At 42.6% G+C, this 20,956-nt stretch overlaps 1 protein-coding gene across 1 annotated transcript in view; it reads left to right on the top strand.

Annotated features, from left to right (window-relative positions):
- The window catches only part of LOC117546388 (histone deacetylase 8), a 36,164-nt gene that overhangs the window by 9,730 nt on the left and 5,478 nt on the right, over positions 1-20,956 (top strand). The window contains exon 10 of the mRNA XM_034216598.1: positions 14,582-14,687. Coding sequence (XP_034072489.1) covers positions 14,582-14,687 — 106 coding nt within the window. The remainder of the gene's footprint in view (positions 1-14,581; positions 14,688-20,956) is intronic.

Raw genomic sequence — 20,956 nt, forward strand, 5'->3', positions numbered from 1 at the left:
TTTCAAAAGTACTCCCATTTCAGAATCATATCAATTAAACCCCTGGATTCTTGTTGTAGGTGGAGTTCATTTTAATGACTGTATATCCTCCTGGGACCCGAGGAAAAAAAGTGTCTTCCAATTTCCTTTTTTGTGTGATTTCCTACCTATTTAGGGTTAAAAAAACATCTTGCAATTTAGACCTTTTTAATTTTATTTTAAAATGTTACAGTATGTCCACTGTAGAGGACGTCGGGACCATTTCAGTTTGAAAAGACAGCCAAAATGAACAGACCGACTATGTAACGTATTATGGTTATAGAGTGATATTAATACAACAATACATTCACCTTTATTTAAAACATGAATAAGTAATTGATCTGAACATTGCTGTTTATTTGGCCACTAAAAAACTAGTTTGGTTTTTGGTGAATCTTTCCAGATCTTCAGAGACTTTGTAGTCGATGTAGTGGGAAAGTACCTCCAGTCGGCACGGGCTGTGGGTCATCTTGACTAGTTTTATGGATCTCCATTTGACCTGCTCATAGAAACAAAGCTCGCATTCCTGAGGCAGCTCTCATTTGTCTTGGCTCCACTTAAATAAAAACAACAATAAGACATACGTGCTACTCTTGGCCCACAGGGGGCCATGTCTTTCCAGCTCGTCCCTATCTGTCTCTCTGTCTGTATCTGTGCGCTCATGGAGCCTCCTGCATCTCCCCCCCCCCCCTCTTCTATCCCAGGTGTGAAAGCCTCATCTCTCTCAACATCTGAATCTCCCTGAACTATTCTGTTTAATGATGTACTTGTCAATGTTGCGCCAATTTTAGAAAATAAAATACTGGGTATATTATTAATTCAGTACTTCATCATATAGGACAAATGTCATGTGTTTTCATATGTAAAAAGTAGCTAGTAGCTATGAGTTTTGAATACATTTAGTGGATGAAAGTAGAATATTTACTCAATTTAAGTATGTCAAATACTAGTACTTAAGTAAATACACTTAGTTACTTTCCACGAGTGCCATTAACAACATTTAGACCGCCGCTGATTGGACCAATCACGTCGCAGTAAACCATAAACACTTTAAATTGAGCTTAATGTTGTTATTCCCTGTAATAAGGTCGTATAGTGAACGTAAACAAATGAACCGACTGAGATGTGAGTGGAAACTCTCGGGTTTAGCTTCTCAAGGAAGCAAAACATCCCGATGATTTATGTGTGTAAGAGAGAGGACGTGTGTGAGCGCTGATTTTCTCATTACGCTAACTGCTTAATCAAATAGAGCCATCCTCTCTGCAAATAGAAATCAGTTCAGCCGTCTGTCTTCCTGCGCCGATACTCTCACACACACACAAAGAGTCTCTTTCTCCAGCTACTGATTTTTGGACCTTGTCTTGGTCAAATGTAATGAATAGCTGCGAGTGTGTGTGTACATGTGTGTGTCTTACGCGAGAGTGTGTGTTCCGAGCGTGATGAAGGTGCCTCTTGTTTCTCCTTGTCAGCGTCCAATGGCCCTACATAGCCTTTGACCTCATTAAGAAGCACTCACTGAAAACAAAGCAACTATCAGTGCGGGCAGCTGCCGCAGATGATGAAGACGAGGACACACACACACACACACACACACTCATACACACACAATCACTTTCCCAAACTTGCTTATTAAAATCCTTATCGGCTTCTTTTACCAATTTCTAAGCTAAAATAGATCTATTTTGAAGGTCATTTTCTGCTAAACCACTGCACAACTTTACACGGGTTTGTGTGTGTGTGTGTGACGTGAATGCGTGTGTGTGTGTGAGTGGCCCCGTCTGTGCCCGTTGTGCTCGATAAGAGGGGCATTTATCCATGATGACCAAGCAAAGCTAAAGTTCCAGCGACACGGGGAACAAAAACTACCTTTGTACCCTTTTCTCTGTGTGTGTGTGTGTGTGTGTGTGTGTGTGTGTGTGTGTGTGTGTGTGTGTGTGTGTGTGTGTGTGTGTGTGTGTGTGTGTGTGTGTGTGTGTGGTGTGTGTGTGTGTGTGTGTGTGTGTGTGTGTGTGTGTGTGTGTGTGTGTGTGTGTTGTGTGGTGGGTGTGTGTGTGTGTGTGTGTAGTGTGTGTGTGTGGTGTGTGTGTGTGTGTGTGTGTGTGTGTGTGTGTGTGTGATGTGTGTGTGTGTGTGTGTGTGTGTGTGTGTGTGTGTGTGTGTGTGTTCTACTGTAGACAAAAACCACATTCATTACAGTCAGATAATGTACTGGCCCATTATATAGCATTTTTTTTTTTTTGCGTTTCACTGTATGATGAATTGCCACCGTAACAAATGGGAAACTACCACTTAGGAAGCTTCACCAAGTAAAGGCACTTATGGGGAACTAAAATAAATGTCCTTATCTGACATATATCTGTATATAAAATAAATAATGCTTCATCTAGTCCTGGAAAATCAGCCGTTTTAGTTTGATTTATCTGCTCGAATCTCCCAGATATCGAGCCAAACATATTTCTGTTGGTTTGATTTAGTTTCAAATATTTCCTTTTAGTGTTTGTTTTAATCAAATCAACTTTATCTTTTTTCCTCAGTACCCAAGAGGGCATGTGCTCCGTCTCTGGCATGTCTAAAAAGTTAAATATAGTAGTCTAAAAAACACAAACATCAGTCACAGCGGGCCAGTCACATCAACAATAGTGCTGTAATATTCCCTGATTACCAGACAAAATATTACGCTGCAGATAACCCGCACAATGAACACTTATTATACTCCAATATCTTATGCAAACACCTGTAAACGTTCCTTTTGTGGTTCAGACCAGGACTCGAGCCGCCGGGTCGAAAGTCATTAACCCTGCCGGTCGGCTTGTATTGTCTGTTAGCGGTTAGCTGATCCTGATTGACCCCCCATTGTGATCGCGCTGGAGCCAATCTGTGAGTGGATCAACAATACGGGGCTTCCTAAGAATAGCCACAGGGGTCAAAAGGCCGGTTAAAGTCTCTGATTGGACGCCGGGCATATGGATTGCCTTTTTATAAATGTATTTGTTTCCCTTAAGGAAAGTGTCCGTCCGACTTGTTGTGTTACGGCTTCTCCAAGAACATCTGTAGCGTTCGATATGCTGTGTCTTTGATCTGGTTGAAGTTAGCTTTATGTGTTCTTGCATTAGTTCAAATGCTAAAAGAAATGTGATGATATAGATGGCTTAAAAGAAAGGTTCTATGATGGAAAAACAAGAAGAGTGTCATGCCACGAAATAAGGAAGACTTGTATTCGTTGTATTTGTTTGCTGTCCTCGCTCCAAAAGGAAAGAACTAGCTCCCTGTTGATATCAGGACTGCAGAAAGTCACATGCTGAGCCGTAGACTGAAAACCCACCTGTTTCCACTGCACCTTGGAAAGAAACAAAACCCAGTGACGTCCCTAACCCACCTACCCACCCCCCACCCATCCAGATCACCATCGCCATTAGATAGTTGTGCTAATATGCTCTTGAGGTTCACAATGAGCGAAGTCCACATCTCTATTGTTGACTCCTTTGCCCCATGTACCCGGGCTGTCGGTACTTCTAGATACGATATGTCTAGATATGTTAGAACCCAGACCTTACGTGAGAGGGAATGAGGAGGCTTCCACCGAGTCGCAACCAATTTTTTTGCTGCTGTAAGCCCGGCTAATAGAGCTCGCCTTTTGGTCAGGGTTAAACCCAGGTTGGACAGGTCGTTTAGGATAAGTGTAACAGGTGAATGAGGCACGTTGGTATGGTTTGACTTATTTGAAGCTAATGCACTTGCAGGTTTCTTGCTCTTCTGAGTTTGTATTTTCATGGTTAAAAGCCGTTATCGTATCCTCTTGTGGTGACGTTGGTTTACAACCTTTTTAATTGACATGGTCGCGAGTCAAAAACTGACATCCATAGATGGGTTTTACCCAGGGTTCCCCATCTCCCGTTTATTGCGCAATATACCGGTCGAAGATTTCTCAATATGCAGTAGGCCTATACAATATTTCATGGATGCAAGCAAAGACAATCTGTAGTCTATAGCAGCGTTTCTCAACCGGGGTGCCGTCTGGCGTCTTCATATGAATCAATGAATACGCGACCGCTAAAGAGCCGTCTGTTTTCGATTCGAGGAAATGCGTAAAAATAGAAGATACTTGTGAATAAATGTTTTGAATTATGAATTGGCTACTGGACATAGTAAGCTTAAAAAACATTTTAGTGACCATTGCAAGTGACGAATAAATATTATAATTTGAGACCCCCCTCAAATGTTGCTGTTGAGGCTTTCAGGGCGGCTCAGGTGTTAATCGGGGGGGTTGAGCTCCCTCGGACCCCCCCCCGTATTTCACACACTGGTTTTACCCCATTTTGAACCGGAGCATCTGCCGATTAATTCCATACCCAATATTCATTATAATCCACTAAAGTAAGGCACGATACAAGTCTTTTGTTTTTTCTTTGCAACCTTGACTGTAAGGGAGCCTTGAAGGGACAATTGAGTGAAATTCGACCCTTCTTTGTTTGGGAGATGCACCTATTATTAAGAACATTTGTGGTCATTTGTAGAGCTTGTTAGGCTAAGCATTAAGTCAAACTTAAATAGCTATAGCTTTCCAAAGTGTTTGGTAAACAGTCAGAGACGTCCCATGTGACTTTCTTCACCCCCCCCCCCTCTTCTCTCGTTCTGTTTTCGGTTGTTTCCCAGCAGCTGAGTTCCTCCCAGCCGCGCTGCTCTGATAAAAACAAACCACACATCCAAACTTCCTGCGGTGCACAGAGAGAACATGTCCTCACAATGCTGCTGGTGTGAATCCAGCTCATATCCTCCGTCACATACAGTACTGTGGCTCCTCTCTTTCCTGTCTCCACTGCATGCACCCATTGACAACATATTGCGTGGGCAAAAAATATCTTTAAAACGGAAACTGGCACCTGGATTTGCTTCATATGCAGAGACTCATCCAGAGTAGTGTTAGGGTCACAATAACCACTTCAATTTGGGGTCAAAAAGTACAAAATCTTATCCGTGCTTTTGTATTTTGGGGCAAAACTTAGATTCTAACCCTAACTCTAAGTCAAATGTACCCTAACTACATCTAATAAAGAACCCAAAAGCTGTCTTTGACACTGAAGTCAGATTTAATAAAACACCTTTAACCCCTAACAGGACACTAAAGGTTATCTCAACTCTCCAAAAGACTTCATTTCCTAAATCAGAAACTTAAAAACTAAGGTACGGAGATAGCTTTTCAATATTTAATTACGGTTTTTACGCTTTTAACCACTGGACTTACAGATATTCACTTTATATTCCAACAGCAATCAATAAATTAAATGCTCATTTTTATTAAGTTAAAAAGACATTGGAAAGGGTTAGAGATTTTGTTCTCTGCTGGACCCGTCCTCAAGTATCGTTCATTGCGCTTCTTGATTATGGCATGGAAGGGCACCATTATCTTTAGACAGAATAGATGAGAGTAACACCTACGTCACTTCCGGGCGAAAACTACGGCCCACCCACTTTAGGGGGGAAACAAAGCTGTCATTTGAATGGCTGTCAATACAAATTCTGACGTTGTTGCCAATCCGATCAGAAATAGAAAGAAAACCGTGGATTTTTGGGTCTTCAAAGAGCCCGATTACGATGGCCAGACAGGCAAACAATTACATTAAAGCATTGGAAATCGACGCTCGGGCTCGATATATGGTTAAATAAAATTTAGCAGGCGAGGCTGTAATTTTCGCCGGCTGTTACTCTCATGAGCGAGGCGGAAAATAATAGTTGTATCATGCCAACAAGCTGCTGTGTCGTTTATTGCTCCTCAAACATTAAAACAAATCCAGAGTTCAGTGTTTCTGGACTTCCTCTAAGAAGAGAGGACAGTGAAAGAAGAGCTCTGTGGCTTCAGGCGTGCGTTGGTTTCCCCCAAAAGTGGGCGGGGCCGTAAAGTGACTCATCTATGGACATCGATCGCCTACTGCTATATTTAACCATATATCGAGCCCGATCGTCGATTTCCAATGATTTAATGTAATTGTTTGCCTGTCTGGCCTTCGTAATCGGGCTTTTTGAAGATCCAAAAATCCACGGTTTTCTTACATTTTTGATCGGATTGGCAAAAACGTCAGATTTTGTATTGACCGCCGTTCAAATGACGGCTTTACTTTCCCCCAAAAATGGACGGAGCCGTACTTTTTGCCCGGAAGTGACGCATGTGTTACTCTCATGTATGGCAATTTCATGCAAAAAACACCCTTTTTTCCACACTTTGAAATGTGGAAAAAGTCTGTGTTTTGTGTCAGAAATTGAATCGAGAACCACACGCTTGCCGTACAAACAGTAATAATAGATGTCAAAGAACCTCTGGGAACTGGTCGGATACACACGCTTGTAAACGGCAGCCAACGTGCGTCTGTCTGTGTTTTTCCAGTGGCTGACTTTAATTCCCCACAGAAGTAAATACAAATGTGTGTCCGACTCACCGCCACACAGGAAGGGAGTGCGTCTCTGCTCCCAGATTGGCAGCAGGGGAAACGTCCCGCCTCTTTACTTCCTACTTCCTCTTTTCCTGTCTGCAGCCACTTCCTGTCCAGCCCCTCGCTGCCGTCACGGCTTGTGGCTCAATCACCGGAAACGTGTGTGTGTGTGTGTGTGTGTGTGTGTGTGTGTGTGTGTGTGTGTGTGTGTGTGTGTGTGTGTGTGTGTGTGTGTGTGTGTGTGTGTGTGTGTGTGTGTGTGTGTGTGTGTGTGTGTGTGTGTGTGTGTGTGTGTGTGTGTGTGTGTGTGTGTGTGTGTGTGTGTGTGTGTGTGTGTGTGTGTGTGTGTGTGTGTGTGTGTGTGTGTGTGTGTGTGTGTGTGTGTGTGTGTGTGTGTGTGTGTGTGTGTGTGTGTGTGTGTGTGTGTGTGTGTGTGTGTGTGTGTGTGTGTGTGTGTGTGTGTGACACCTCAGAAAATGCTCCCTTCCATTCGTCTCTTATCAATGGTTGTTAATCAAATGCCTCGCTGCTGTCGATCTGACTCGTGGTGGGGAAAGTGTTGATGGATGTTGGGATGTTCCAACAATGAGCCGAGCGCGTTGCTTTCCTGTCTCGTTTCTCTTCGGGGAGTTGCAGTTGTCTTTTTAATGTCTGTTTGGGTTTCAAGTTCATGGACGGGCCATCATTCACTTTCTTATCTCCACTTTTATTTTCCTATTAGATCAGATATTTTCATAAACCCAGTGGCTCTGTGTTTATAATATACGACCTTTACAGTTGTTTCTTCATCTGAATAACTGATGTTTACCCACACAGCTAGGTCATACTTCATAGCGTTCCCACTTGTTCCCACTTCCCACTAATTGGATCAAAGTTATCTATAAAATGGCCTGACATTTGCTAAACAGTACTTTTTGGAGTATATATCAGCAAGATATCCATTCTCACGATCTTATTTATTAAACACAACCATTACGATGAGTCTACATACTTTTGACACACACAATAATACTCTAATACCACGGGAAATATAAAAAACACGGCCTAAAGAAAGGTTGCCAGATCTTGTGCTCATTTCCAGTTCCATATTTGCATTACACGCTTCAATGTTCACTTTCAATATAGTCTTCCCTCTCCTGATTGTTCGGCAGCATACAAACAGTATTTCTTCCCTTAAAAGGAAAACTGAATGATGGATCTATAAAAGTCCAGATGTAGAGTGAGAGGTGTACGTGCGCGATGTGACTCAGATTTGGGCATCGAGCCGTTTTTTTTTGCTTTTCCTTGTTGAACACAGTTATTAGATATCTTGATAGCAGACAGAGTTGTTGTTCTGAGACGTTTTCCCCTCCGCTGTGCAGCTCCGCATCCTTCATAACTGGAGTTCCTGCTGATCGCTGTGAAAACAAACACACACACACACACACGGCTGTCAACAGATGGGCTCATGCATACGAAGACAGTGTGATCTCACTTTAAGATAAACATCCAGGCAAAGAAATACGTTTGTACTTTTTTTATGTGATTATTCCGGTTTTTCTTTCTAAATTATCAGCAATTTGGATTTGCGTTATCTGCATCAAGGCCAGTGTATCCTATACAAACACGCTTATATGAGTTGTGAGCAATGGGCCGAGGGTCCATGTTGAGGCAGATAAGTAAATAAACGGAGACCTTCCACTATTTATCTCTCTGAGTCTCTGCTTGGGACACTGGAGCCAGTCAGCTGGTATTTTCTGTCTCGTGACCTTGTCCCAGTGATGTAGAAATACTGCGTCACTGAATACTGCACTTAAGTCTCTTGTATCATTTATTTTTGTCGGTCTTCTTCTTTTCTCTCATAATATTGGTCCCTGTATGTCTAAAAAGTGTAAGGAATATTATATGAAAATATCGGAAAATATTTCTTTTAGGAGTGTCTGCACCTCTGTCTTCCTCGCTTCCTCTCGATTTCTCCCCCCTGGTCATCCAAGCCCAAACAAGCTAGACCGATCTCTTGTGTGTGTGTGTGTGTGTGTGTGTGTGTGTGTTGTGTGTGTGTGTGTGTGTGTGTGTGTGTGTGTGTGTGTGTGTGTGGTGTGTGTGTGTGTGTGTGTGTGTGTGTGTGTGTGTGTGTGTGTGTGTGTGTGTGTGTGTGTGTGTGTGTGTGTGTGTGTGTGTGTGTGTGTGGTGTGTGTGTGTGTGTGTGTGTGTGTGTGTGTGTGTGTGTGGTGTGTGTGTGTCGTGTGTGTGTGTGTGTGTGTGTGTGTGTGTGTGTGTGTGTGTGTGTGATGTGTGTGTGTGTGTGTGTGTGTGTGTGTGTGTGTGTGTGTGTGTGTGTGTGTGTGTGTGTGTGTGTGTGTGTGTGTGTGTGTGTGTGTGTGGACAGCGGGAGACAGATCACTGGGTTCATGGGAATACATTGTGGGTGTGCATATGTGTGTTAAGTAACTTCTCTCATGTTGTGCTCTGTTAAGGCCGGAGGTAAGACACAGAAACTCATCGGAGCTAATTGGAAACAGAGAGACACACACACACACACACACACCTAGACACCATGGATATTTGCTGGTATGCCTGTACTCACACATGCAAATGTCTGTGGACTTTCAGACAAATACACACACCTTCATCTACTCCAGACTGCATGCATTCTCTCTCTCTCTCGCTCACACACACACACACACACACACACACACACACACACACACGGATATTAAACAAAGACAGAGTAGTCTTTGTCTTCCAAGTACACCAAAGTATAATACTCCTACTGCCTGTTGGCTCATACCTGTGTGTGTCTGTGTGTGTGTGTGTTTCTCTAATGACGTCCATCAAATCCACTAAAGAGTTTAAATTCATACCAGATAGTCTCGTATTTATAATGTCTGTGGAATTAGCCCAAAAATCACTATGGGATGTTTGCAGAATCATTTCGCCACCTTAAAGGAGCCGTCTCATATTTGATATTTGCAGCCTACGACTTCTAGTCAGAGACGACTTATGTAAATATTAAAACCTTTAGTTAAAGGTGGGGTAGGTCATTTTGGAGAAACCAGCTCGAGTGCGCTAGAATTTGAAAATACACAACCGAAAAAAATCTGCCGCTTCCTTCTGACTTCCTTACGGAGCCCCTCCTCCAACACACACGAACGCGCACATGACCAATGAGGGCACGAGATAAGTTTGTGCCCAGATGGAAGGCTGACAGGCAGGTAGGCCATCCAGTTACTTTAGCCGGCTCAGATGATTGGTCGTGCTTTTTACAGGACTACGGCTTCCACAGATGAAATATTTGTATGTATTTATTGTCAAAGCATTTCATGTATTCATTGCTATCGGGATGTTAAGAGCATTCCATGGAATATAACAACAAGTGTTTCCGACGTGAATTACCTACCCCACCTTTAAGTACATGTATTATTCTATTGACAGTAAATGTATCTCCTTTAGCAAGTAGCTTAGCACAAACATTTGAAATTTGGAGAACACTTCCATTTATCGAACGCTCACAGCAAAAATAGCGTACCGTTCCTTTAAGACTTTCAAAACACAAAAGAAAACCACAAAGGTAATACTGATTCAGATTTTGCACGATGTCCAACTCAAGCTACATTTTCTAGCTTTTTTTGGAGCAGTCGAGGCAGATTTCATTGCATGTGGTAGGTCAAGAATTAACTGTCATGTTCAATTTACAGCGTAATCATTAGCAGAGCAGATTTGAAACTGATAAATACTCATTAGGCGCTTTCACACCGGAGTACTTTTCCCCGTACTTTTCCCCGTACTTTTCCCCGTACTTTTCTCTTTTAGTTCCGATAGTTCCTGGGATTTTGCGTTCACACCAAAAAGAGAACTTAGTTCATGAGAACTTTTCCCCCCATTGTTAGTGCCTGCTAGAGAGGTGGTACTTTCCTGGGGAGAAATAAGTTCCAATTTCTGATTGCCATTGTATTTGCTGGCATTAGCATTATTAGCATTAGCCCCGCGCACCGTTGGTGCGCGGGGCTAGAGACTAACTTATGGCAACAAAAAAAAAACATGGGAGCGGTGGAGATGAGGAGGTGTCGGCCAGTCCCCAACTCCGGGGACTTCGGGTGGCAGTATACGCCGTGAAGTGGTTTGCGGCCTGCCAGTAAACTAAGTGCTGGGAACTAAGTACGGCAAAGTACTTGGTGTGAAAGCGGCTATTGTACTATGTATGGAGGAATATTGCTGTAGGCTGGTTGAGTATCTTCTGCTGATTCTTCAGAGTCCAAGGCTTTCACAACAGTGTCTGCGAACACACTGACGCACTTGTGGTCAGAACCTGGCCTGCGAGTTTGTTTTGCTCTCATGGAGTCACGGCCGAACAAATTCCCTGGAAATATGCTTTTGCAGTTGACACGCTCTGGTTTTAACTTCTCGTTGAACCCACGCTCTGGATTTCCACCTGTTTTTTTTTCTTCTTTTTCTTTCAAACTGGCTGGTTTTCATGGAATCAGTCCGACTCTGCATGAAATGCCAGGAGCCTTCGGTATGTGCTGAAATCATCTCAGGCTGTTCCTCTTTTCTCCTTCTTGTTGGTGAGGCCCAGGCTGTCCAGTTGGAGTTTGACTGATTTGTGGTTCATCTGGTCACATTTTCTCTCTGTACATGAACCAGACTGTCTCATACGTTTGTTTGTGTTAATGCGACTCCTAGACAGCAGTGGGTTCAGGAAATATAAGGAACATATGTCCATCTGAACACCCTGATGTTTGTCTGTTAGCCACTCTATGTCCTATCTCTAGGGAGAGTGATTTCAGTCTTGATCCAGACTGAAATGCCTCAATAAATATCGGACAGATTGCCATGAAATGTGATGAATCCCAATGACTTTGGTGATTCTTTCTCTTCTCCTTTAACACCACTCTGAGGTTCACATTTGTGGTTTACGCATCTCTTAGTGTCAAAGAAAATCTTGTATTTGAGGATAATATTGACAGAGCTTTGGAGTAACGAAACCTTTAAGCTTTCTGCAAGCTACACAGTTATAGTTACCAGTGGCGTTTTCTCCCGGAGGCCAAGGGAAGCCAGGCTTCCCCTGTTTTTTCGGATTGTAGTTATAATTTAAATAAATAAATAAAAACACTTTGTTTTGTTTCGATAATTCTCCTTTGCTGTGCGTTGCTGCCGGCCCGTCTCTCCGCCATTCTCATTGAGTATTTTACAAAGAGTGAAACAGCGCCCCTCTACATGTTATGGTGAAACAGTAGATGGCACTTTCTGTTGCGAGAGGAGGCCAGCCGAATCTGGCTTCCCTTGGTGAAAAAAAATGGAGGAATTGACCAATCAGATGAGGCTCACGTGATGCCCCTGCCAACCTGTGATTGGTCAGGGCCATGCCAAGGGAAGCCAGCCGCCTCTGGCTTCCCTTGGCTCACAATCCAATCAAATCGCATCAACTTAGTGTTGCAGTGACGCGTCCTAAAATCCGGAAGTAAGCTGCGCTCGGTTTCCCTCGACAAAAAGGCAATGGGATTTCTCCATAGGATTTAGGAAAATAGCTTGAAATAAGGTCAGTGGAAAACGAACCTGTTAGATAAATGCACGTTTTGTTCAGTCGGATAATATCCACATGTCTACCCTACTTTTATAATTTTCGAATCATAAATCTAATCGATAGAAGATAGATAGCGCCACTGCACCACTCTCACCGCCGTTTGAAAGTAGCAAGCAACTGAAGCAAGTGCAATTATGGGGGGTGGAGATGTGGAGTATTTAATCAAAAATAATTGTACTAAACTTCCGCTACAGCAGCAACAACAAATACAATCTGATTACAGGCCAATGCCTAAACTGGAGCTGTGTACAGCGAGGAAGCGAGTCGGACGTAAAACGTTAAAGGTCTCCTGATTTAGTTTGTGAATGAATGCTTATTAGAGTTTGGGCTGGAGAGTGCGTGCGGACCTGTCGGTTAGATAACAGGCGTGTGTAAGTCCTGCATCTGATACAAATGTGTGTAAAATGATACCGGGTGCTGTAATCACTCATCTGGTTACGTTATTACATTGACCACCACACCCCCGACCCAAAAGAAAGGACGTATTATTGGCTTCCCCTCATTTTTTTCCCACGCCACGCAGTTACATGGATAAACGTCTTTAAAATATTATCTTTTACATATTTAGACGTACAAAAAAGTCTTTCACATGTCATGAGATGACCCTTTTATCCAATGCGACTTACAAACACTTCAATACCGTAGACTACGTGCCTACAAGAGCTATTTGGGGTCAAGTATCTTGCTGAAGGACACTTTGACCCACTGAGACACAATTTAGTAGCAATGGCTTGTTCTGTGATTGGTGCGATTATATTACAGCATCATGTGTCGTCAGTGGCGAGCCGTCAGGGCCCTCTAGGCCCTCTGTGAGGGCCTAAGATATTCTAAAAAATAATATTTGAAAACATTAAAAAAAATAACATTTTTTTTCCAATATTTTTTCCAATATTTTTTTGTTGTTACATTTTTCATTAGTTTTACCAAAATAACTTGATTTAATTGTATTTAAAATAATATTTCCAAAGAAATAAATCCTCAGTTTCTGTTAGAATGTGAAAGGTTAAATGCCGTCTCTGCGAGTTACTGTGAAGACGGGAGAGCTTGTTGGTCCCTCTCTACATTCACAGAGGGCCAGCTATAGTAACTCAATGAGAGAGTAATGTCAAATGACAGTACAATTGACCAATCATATCTTCCCTCTAAATGGGCGGGCTTTATTTTCGCGGACTTTATGACAAGTTCCGCCCACTGTGAGGTCTATGCAAGTGGTGCAGTGACGCGTCCTATAACCCGGAAGTAAGCTGCGCTCGGATTCCCTCGACAGAAAGCAGTGGGATTTCTCCATAGGATTTTGGAAAATAGCTGGAAATAAGGTCTGTGGAAAACGAAGCTGTTAGATAAATGCACGTTTTGTTCAGCCGGATAATATCCACATGTCTACCCTACTTTTATTATTTTCGAATCATAAATCTAAACGATAGATTTATGATCGATAGATTTATAATTAGCATAAATTCGTTCATGATGGCTCACTTCAGTGATCGTTGCGAAATTATTAACCGAGTCATTTTCAAGATTGAGTTACAATGATAAACTGGAGTGGCAAAGGATCAGCTGCATGACCCCGCCATCAAGTGCTTCATCCAAAAGGACAGGAGGATGGACTTTGTGTTTAAGTGATTTGATCATCAAAGGTAGGCCTAAGTCATTTTCAATGCGGGCCGCCGTGCCGACTTAATTCATTTGTAATTGTTACTTGGCTGTGGGTGCCCTGTCATGATAGGTGAATATAAATGGTGTTGTTTTGTGTGGTAGAGGGTCGCTGTCATTGATGCGTTTTGCACCCCGGGCCGCAGTTTTGATATTCCGCTGAAGTATACGCTGTGACGTAATATCTCTTCTTCTTTTTTCTCGAGGGAAGGGGGGGGGGGGGGGGCAGAGGGCCTAGGTATAAAAGTCACGGCTCGCCACTGTGTGTCGTTAACGTCGTAATCTCGTCTTTAATATCACAATCCACATTATATAAATCACGATAACTTCTCATATGGAGCGCAAAGCAACATTTGGGTTGGCATGCATGTGGAAAACTAAAATGTGGGGTCTTAGACGGCAAACTCGTCTGTAGTTATGGATTTAAAATGTTCTCGTGCTGAGAGTGTGATCGTGTCGCTCCTCAAGAAAAAATGAAACGGCAGTGTGCAGATTCTACAGATAATATTTATATCATCTTAGTTCTGGTAGAACAAAATCGCCTTCAAAACAATCGTTGGTTCAATCATCCCTTCAGTCATGGACATCTGATCCAATTGCCAATCAGTACAAGCCTCATCTGAATATGGTTTATGTTTAACCACAAAGGGCAATTGGTGGTCAGTGTCAGGAGTCTTTTCCTTTAAACAGGGATCCCTGAAAGCCTGTGTTAATATTCATTACCAGTCAGTTTCACAATCCAACTCTTCAAAGTCCAAATGTTCCAGTAAAGCAGCTGCGATCTTTAAAAAAGAGACAGAGTAGAGAGTGTTCTCTGGCACTGTGCTGCAGACTGTGTGCAGATGTGTGGGATTAAAGTGTGGCTGTGAATACAAAATAAATCCACAAGTTGTCATATTGATTGCAGCGCTGTGATGTCTAGTTTTTTACAGAGTACGGACCCGACTACTCGCTGGAGATCAGCCCAAGCTGCCGACCAGACCGAAACGACAGCAAACACCTGGACACGGTCATCAGCACCATCAAAGGTGTGTGTGTGTGTGTGTGTGTTTATGCACAGGTGTTTGTCGTAGAAGGTAAACAGGTGTGTGTGTGTGTGTGTTTCAATGAACCCTGGTTCAACTAAAGCCTTTTATCTCTATGTGGCTCTTTTTATGTGTGGTTTCATGTCTGTTCTTGTTTCTATACGTGTGTGTGTTGTGTGTGTGTGTGTGTGTGTGTGGTGTGTGTGTGTGTGTGGTGTGTGTGTTGTGTGTGGTGTGTGTGTGTGTGTGTGTGTGTGTGTGTGGTGTGTGTGTGTGTGTGTGTGTGTGTGTGTGTGTGTGTGTGTGTGTGTGTGTGTGTGTGTGTGTGTGTGTGTGTGTGTGTGTGTGTGTGTGTGTGTGTGTGTGTGTGTGTGTGTGTGTGTGTGTGTGTGTGTGTGTGTGTGTGTGTGTGTGTGTGTGTGTGTGTGTGTGTGTGGTTAGGATAAGTCTCCAGGAAATGCATGTAAGTCAATGTAATGTCCCCTGAAGTGATGTGTGTGTGTGTGTGTGTACCGATGATGACCCCACTCTATTGCCCACAAACTCAGTGAGAGTCTGGGTCTTCATACATGTGGTATTTCTTCATTTTTGCATCTTGTCTCTCTTTATGTCTGTGTAAGTCAGTGTGTCTGCTGCACCCAGGAGATTCTGAGGCGGGGTGAAACTGAGGCGGAAAGTTGAGTCGGGAGGATTATTGTAATGAGGGCGAGGTCAGGGAAAAAGCGTCTAAGAGTCGGGGTCATTTTCCGAACGTTACGCTGTTTGCAGCCGTGTTTCCCAGACCTGAATTTGATCGCTCGTAAATGTTGCAGATCCTGTGTGTGGAAGTGTGAACCACAGAGCGCCTCCTTCCTTTCCCTTTGTCAGTGACATTTCATATTTGACGCAGCATTCATTCCCTGTTTCTGATAGAAAGTCTGATTTAAAAATGTCCAAAATCTGGTCCCATCAACGGGATTCGTGAGGACAACTTGTGTTGAAAATGTAGCTCTATAATTGATTGAGTTCTATGTTATAATAACTGTGGAGTACCTCAAAGACGATGCTTTATTAAAGCTATTTGTAATGCTCTCAAATAAGCAGCAAAACACTTCAGGTTCTTTATTTGTACCCGTAGGTAGATTTTGTTTGCAGAGGGATCCATCCTGACACTAAAAACAAACACAAACACATCTCTAATAAAAGGACTAATAAAAAGTACACCCTGCTCCGTCAAATCTCAAAATATTTCATTTAAGAAGGAAAACACTCGTACAAACATGGACATTCATAATTAAATAAATAAATAGGCATCTGTGTGACGCTCCTATGATGTGTTAATTTGTGCAATAGCTGCTGGGATAAAACTGTTTTCATACCGCTTCCTTCTACTCTTTGGGACGACTAACATCCGGCCGAAGGAAAAACTCTGAGTGCAGAGGGTGGGAGTCATCGTCTAAAGCTCCTTGCACACCAAACTGACACCAAAGAACACCAAAGTTCTCGCGTCTCTGCGTCTTGGCCATGTGTCGCACTGGAACACACCGCAAAGACTTCAGCCGACGGCCAAGTAGCACGTACGAACTGCGCATGCGTGAGTGGCAATAACTCTCCGTACCAGCAGGCGGCGGTAGTGTGTATTCGTCATTCAAAAGAGGCAACAACCGGAAGACAGACTGCGTGATATATACAAACAACAAATAGAGTGTGCGTTCCATGTTCACTCTACAGCGAGAAGCTCACGGGGCTTTCCCGAACCTGAGTCGAGAGCTGGAGTTCAATGAAGTCTCAGATTTGCCTTCTTGAGTTTGTTTGGGTCCCTGACTTCCGTTTCGCTTCTCATGCACTGATTCGCTAGCTGAACAGCCAATCAGAGTGATTTATTTGACCGACAGCCAACCAATTCAACTTGTCGAATCGGCGGCGGAAGGTGTCGGCACGGCCGAAAAGACACAACGGTGCGGGACACACCAATCTGAGTAGGGCGACACGACGCTCATCGACGGCCCGACATCTATCGACGGCCGAAATCCGCTTGGTGTGTCAGGGACAGCTGGATAACCGCTGTAACTGCCCGAGGGACAGGGTCTCCAGGTGTAGCTGTGGCTCACCAATCAGTCTGCTGGACCCCTTTACGATCTGACTCAGAGAGTTTCTGCTCTTTAAAGTCAGGTTACCAAACCATGACATTAAGGAAAAAGACAGAATTGACTCGATAAAACATGATCATCATGGTTTTGTCAACATTAAAATAGGACAGTTTCCTAAGACAGTACAAACGCTGGTCAAAAAATACGCACACAAGTTACCCAAACGCCTGCCCAAACAGGAATGTCTTTAAATGACATTAATCCATTTAGTCCTTCACTAAGTCAGTTGTAATCGGTATTCCCTGGAGCTCGTTTGATTTCTTCCTCAAACGGTGATGCCTTTAGACTCTCAGTTTTTCCATTAAACTGATCATTTTCTCACCGTCCAAACTACAAGATGCAGAGTAGGGATTAATTACAACCTTCTAACTTAAAATGGTTCATCTTATTGTTGACAAAACCCTGTTGGATGTAGTAGCATTTAATCTGAACAGCATTGCGTACTCTGCTCTGAGAAACTGCAGATCACATCCAACAGGAGTTAATTCAGCCAAATTCACTTTGGTCTGTTGGCTCGCATGAAATCATCAGAACCAGAGAGGGTAGGGAGTATCGCTGCTTTCCACTCATACGGCTTTTATTAGAGGAACCGGTGGACGAACTGATGGATGGAGAGAATAAAAAAAAGAGTTAGAAATGAAACGCAGACAAGCCAAAGATGGAGAGAAATGTGTGTTTGGCTGCAGACCTGATTCCGCCTATAAGGGTGTACATGTACTGGATTTATAGTTATTGTGAATATGTATTGATTTTACAGCTTTTTCCCCTCCTTTCTTCTCTCTTCCATTGAAGTTGGAGTCCTGCTTTCAACCCGTCACATCTGTTTAGTGTCCTCTCTCGTTCTCTCTGTCTTTTCTTTCATGTCTCTTCGACCAACCTCTACTCTGAAACCCTTTTTTTGTTGACAGTTTCAAAGCTTCACCACACAACAAGCAGACACCAAAACCACCGAGAAGAGAGCGTATTAAAATGTAAAATATCGAGGCATTTGTCTCTGTCTCTGATTAAAGACGGACCCACATGTCTGCTGAGTTAACATGCACACACACGAATAAGAATAGGCCATCGCACACACACACACACACACACACACACACACACACACACACACACACACGCACACACACACACACACACACACCCTCGAAGCTAACTTATCCAAATGACATCATCGCGTTGGATAAGTGTTTCTCTGCTTTGCTGCCTATAAACACTGGTTTCCATGAGAAACTGTGCAGTGTGCGTTTTTTAATGCATGTTTGTGTGTGTTTACATCTCTGTGTGTGTGTGTGTGTGTGTGTGTGTGTGTGTGTGTGTGCCCACATCTGCTGTCTGCTGCCACGCAAAGATTTGAATGTGGTAATCTCCAAAATCCCTTTCTTTCTGATTTTAATCAAGCATGTGTTGTGACACAACCCCTTTATGTTTAACTAACACTGTACCCATGTGTCATGCAGCTATTTTGCACCAACAGGAAACAATAAAAGGCAGGCGTGCCATTTTTTTAGTTGCACAATAAATCATCTTGATTGGTTGACTTTATTTATGGTGCAAAAACTCAGATTTTTTTTTAATAGGGTTAGCTATTCATTAAAATCCCTGTGAAGTAACTCATCTATAATTATAGACATGTTTTAAAGCCATTTTATTCCTTTTTCTTCACCAAATAAGCAGCAACACTCACTCTCGATTTGATTACTTGACAACTTTTTATTTTTTTTAAATGGAACCGTGTTTTGTGTGAAAGTATTCACGAGAAAACAACAGTTGAAAAATGACAGTTAAATGCGAAATAATCTCAATAAAAAAGAGAACTTGTGAATAAAAGCCATAAGCTTTACAGCCCTTAATGTCCCGAGACGCAGCTGTGTGTTGAGTTAAATAATAATAATAATAATAATGTCGGCACATATTCATTAAAAATCACAAACTACTCGGCAGTCAATCAAGCAAAAATAACAGTTTGAAGAGTTTTATAGCTATATTTCCAACGTTTGTCAACATATTTGACTGTTGGAACGCAGTGGCGCCGAGCCGTGACTTTTATACCTAGGCCCTCTGACCCCCACCCCTTACGTCAAGAGTTATTACGTCACAGCGTATACTTCAGCGGAATATCAAAACAACGGCCCGGGGTGCAAAACGCATCAATGAAAGCGACCCTCTACCACACAAAACAACACCTGTAAATAACCCTATTTGTGTTCTTTGAAATTGAAAAGGATATTGCATTGTGTTTGTTCCTTTCGTTGCAGTTGTATGTCTTAAGTGTAATTTGGCATGCTTTTATTTTGAAGGTGAGTTTACGCTGTTGACTGGAAGTTGTTGTTGCTACGGAAACAAGAAAAGATTCACAGCGGGCGGAACTTGTCATAAAGTCCGCGATAATAAAACCCACCCATTTAGAGGGAAGATATGATTGGTCAATTGTACTGTCAGTTGACGTTACTCTCTCGTTCAGTCACTATAGCTGGCCCTCAGTGAATTCACAGCAGGACGTCCAATCAGCTCGCAGAGACGAGCTTCTTTCATTTAACCCTTCACATTCAAACAGAAACTGAATAGGCAGATTCGAAGGATTTATTTATTTGGAAATGTTATTTTAAATACAATTAAATCAAGTTATTTTGGTAAAACTAATGAAAAATATAACTTAAACATTTTTTTTTATATTATTTTGTAGAATATCTATCAGAGCCCTGACGGCTCGCCACAGTTGGAACGTCACCAAACAGCCTTTTTACTACAAAGTCATTACATCAACATCACAACACTTAATCCCGGGGGAAATTGGGTTTTGTGAAAGTTGTTCCAATTTAGAATGATATCAAATGTAAGATTAATTAGAACAATTAGGGGAACAAATCCTACAAACGTAAGGAGTTAAAACAAGAATCTGCAATAAAAAATGTTTCAGTAATAATAAAAACATCTTTCTCTCAGACTTCAGAAACCTTTTCCCTTCTGTTATTTTCCTAATATAAATGAGAATAAACATTGTGCAAGGCATTTAAATATAAGTCGTAATGGGCTTTTCTAGTGATTCCTATTTCAAGGATTACTCAGTGTTTCCAATTGTTTCCCGTTCGTTCACACAGAGGCTTGTTAAGCGGGCGTGTCAATTAAAAATCTATTTTCTTTATTTTTGTTATGGCTGATTGTCAGAGGCAGCAGCTGTCTGCCTGCATTCACGGCTCTGTGTTTACGAGGCTCTGGTAGCGTGATTTCCCAGGAGGCGTGTGTGTGTGTGTGTGTGTGTGTGTGTGTGTGTGTGTGTGTGTGTGTGTGTGTGTGTGTGTGTGTGTGTGTGTGTGTGTGTGTGTGTGTGGTGTGTGTGTGTGTGTGTGTGTGTGTGTGTTGTGTGTGTGTGTGTGTGTGTGTGTGTGTGTGTGTGTGTGTGTGTGTGTGTGTGTGTGTGTGTGTGTGTGTGTCAACAGGGAAATATTGCAGCATCTTTACATCCTGCTACTCGTGCTCGTTAATTCTACCCTGTGCTGAAGCTGCTTGACACACACACACACACACACACACTGAAGTAATTCACAGAAAGATATACAGCTGATTCAAGTAATGGAACTTGGTCAAAGAAGAAATATATACACAATCAAACGCGAAACAGGAGACGTAGTATAAAATAAGGACACACACCTGCAGTGTAATCCACACATGCTGTGATAGATGAACGTTTGCAGGTAGTAAATATCCGAGGCCTCCGTGGACGCTCGTCACTTTACCAGAATTTACCGTCTCCATCTGTTAATGGAAAAAGGAGAAGAAGCAGATGGATGTAGAGAGGGAGATCTGAGGGGGGGAGGGGGGGGGTTAACCTGCAATGCGTTCATATTTGTGTTAAATATATACGAAAATAGTCATGATTGTTTAGTTGGTTCCCCGGGCGGTGGTGGCGAAGTCGATAGGGACTTGGCTTGGCAACTAGAAGGTCACCAGTTCAAGTCCCGGCAAGACCAAGTGCTACCGAGGCACCGTTCAAAATGGCAGCCCACTGCTCCTAACACTAGAATGGGTCAAATGCAGAGAAACTATTTCCCCACGAGGGATTAATAAAAGTCCATGTTATCTTAACGCTGTAGAGAAACCGTCGCCGCTAAAGACTTAGTCAGAAACTTCTCTGTCCTTTTGATC

This window comes from Gymnodraco acuticeps, unplaced genomic scaffold (genome assembly GCF_902827175.1).
Source record: "Gymnodraco acuticeps unplaced genomic scaffold, fGymAcu1.1, whole genome shotgun sequence".
NCBI classification, from domain to species: Eukaryota; Metazoa; Chordata; class Actinopteri; order Perciformes; family Bathydraconidae; genus Gymnodraco; species Gymnodraco acuticeps.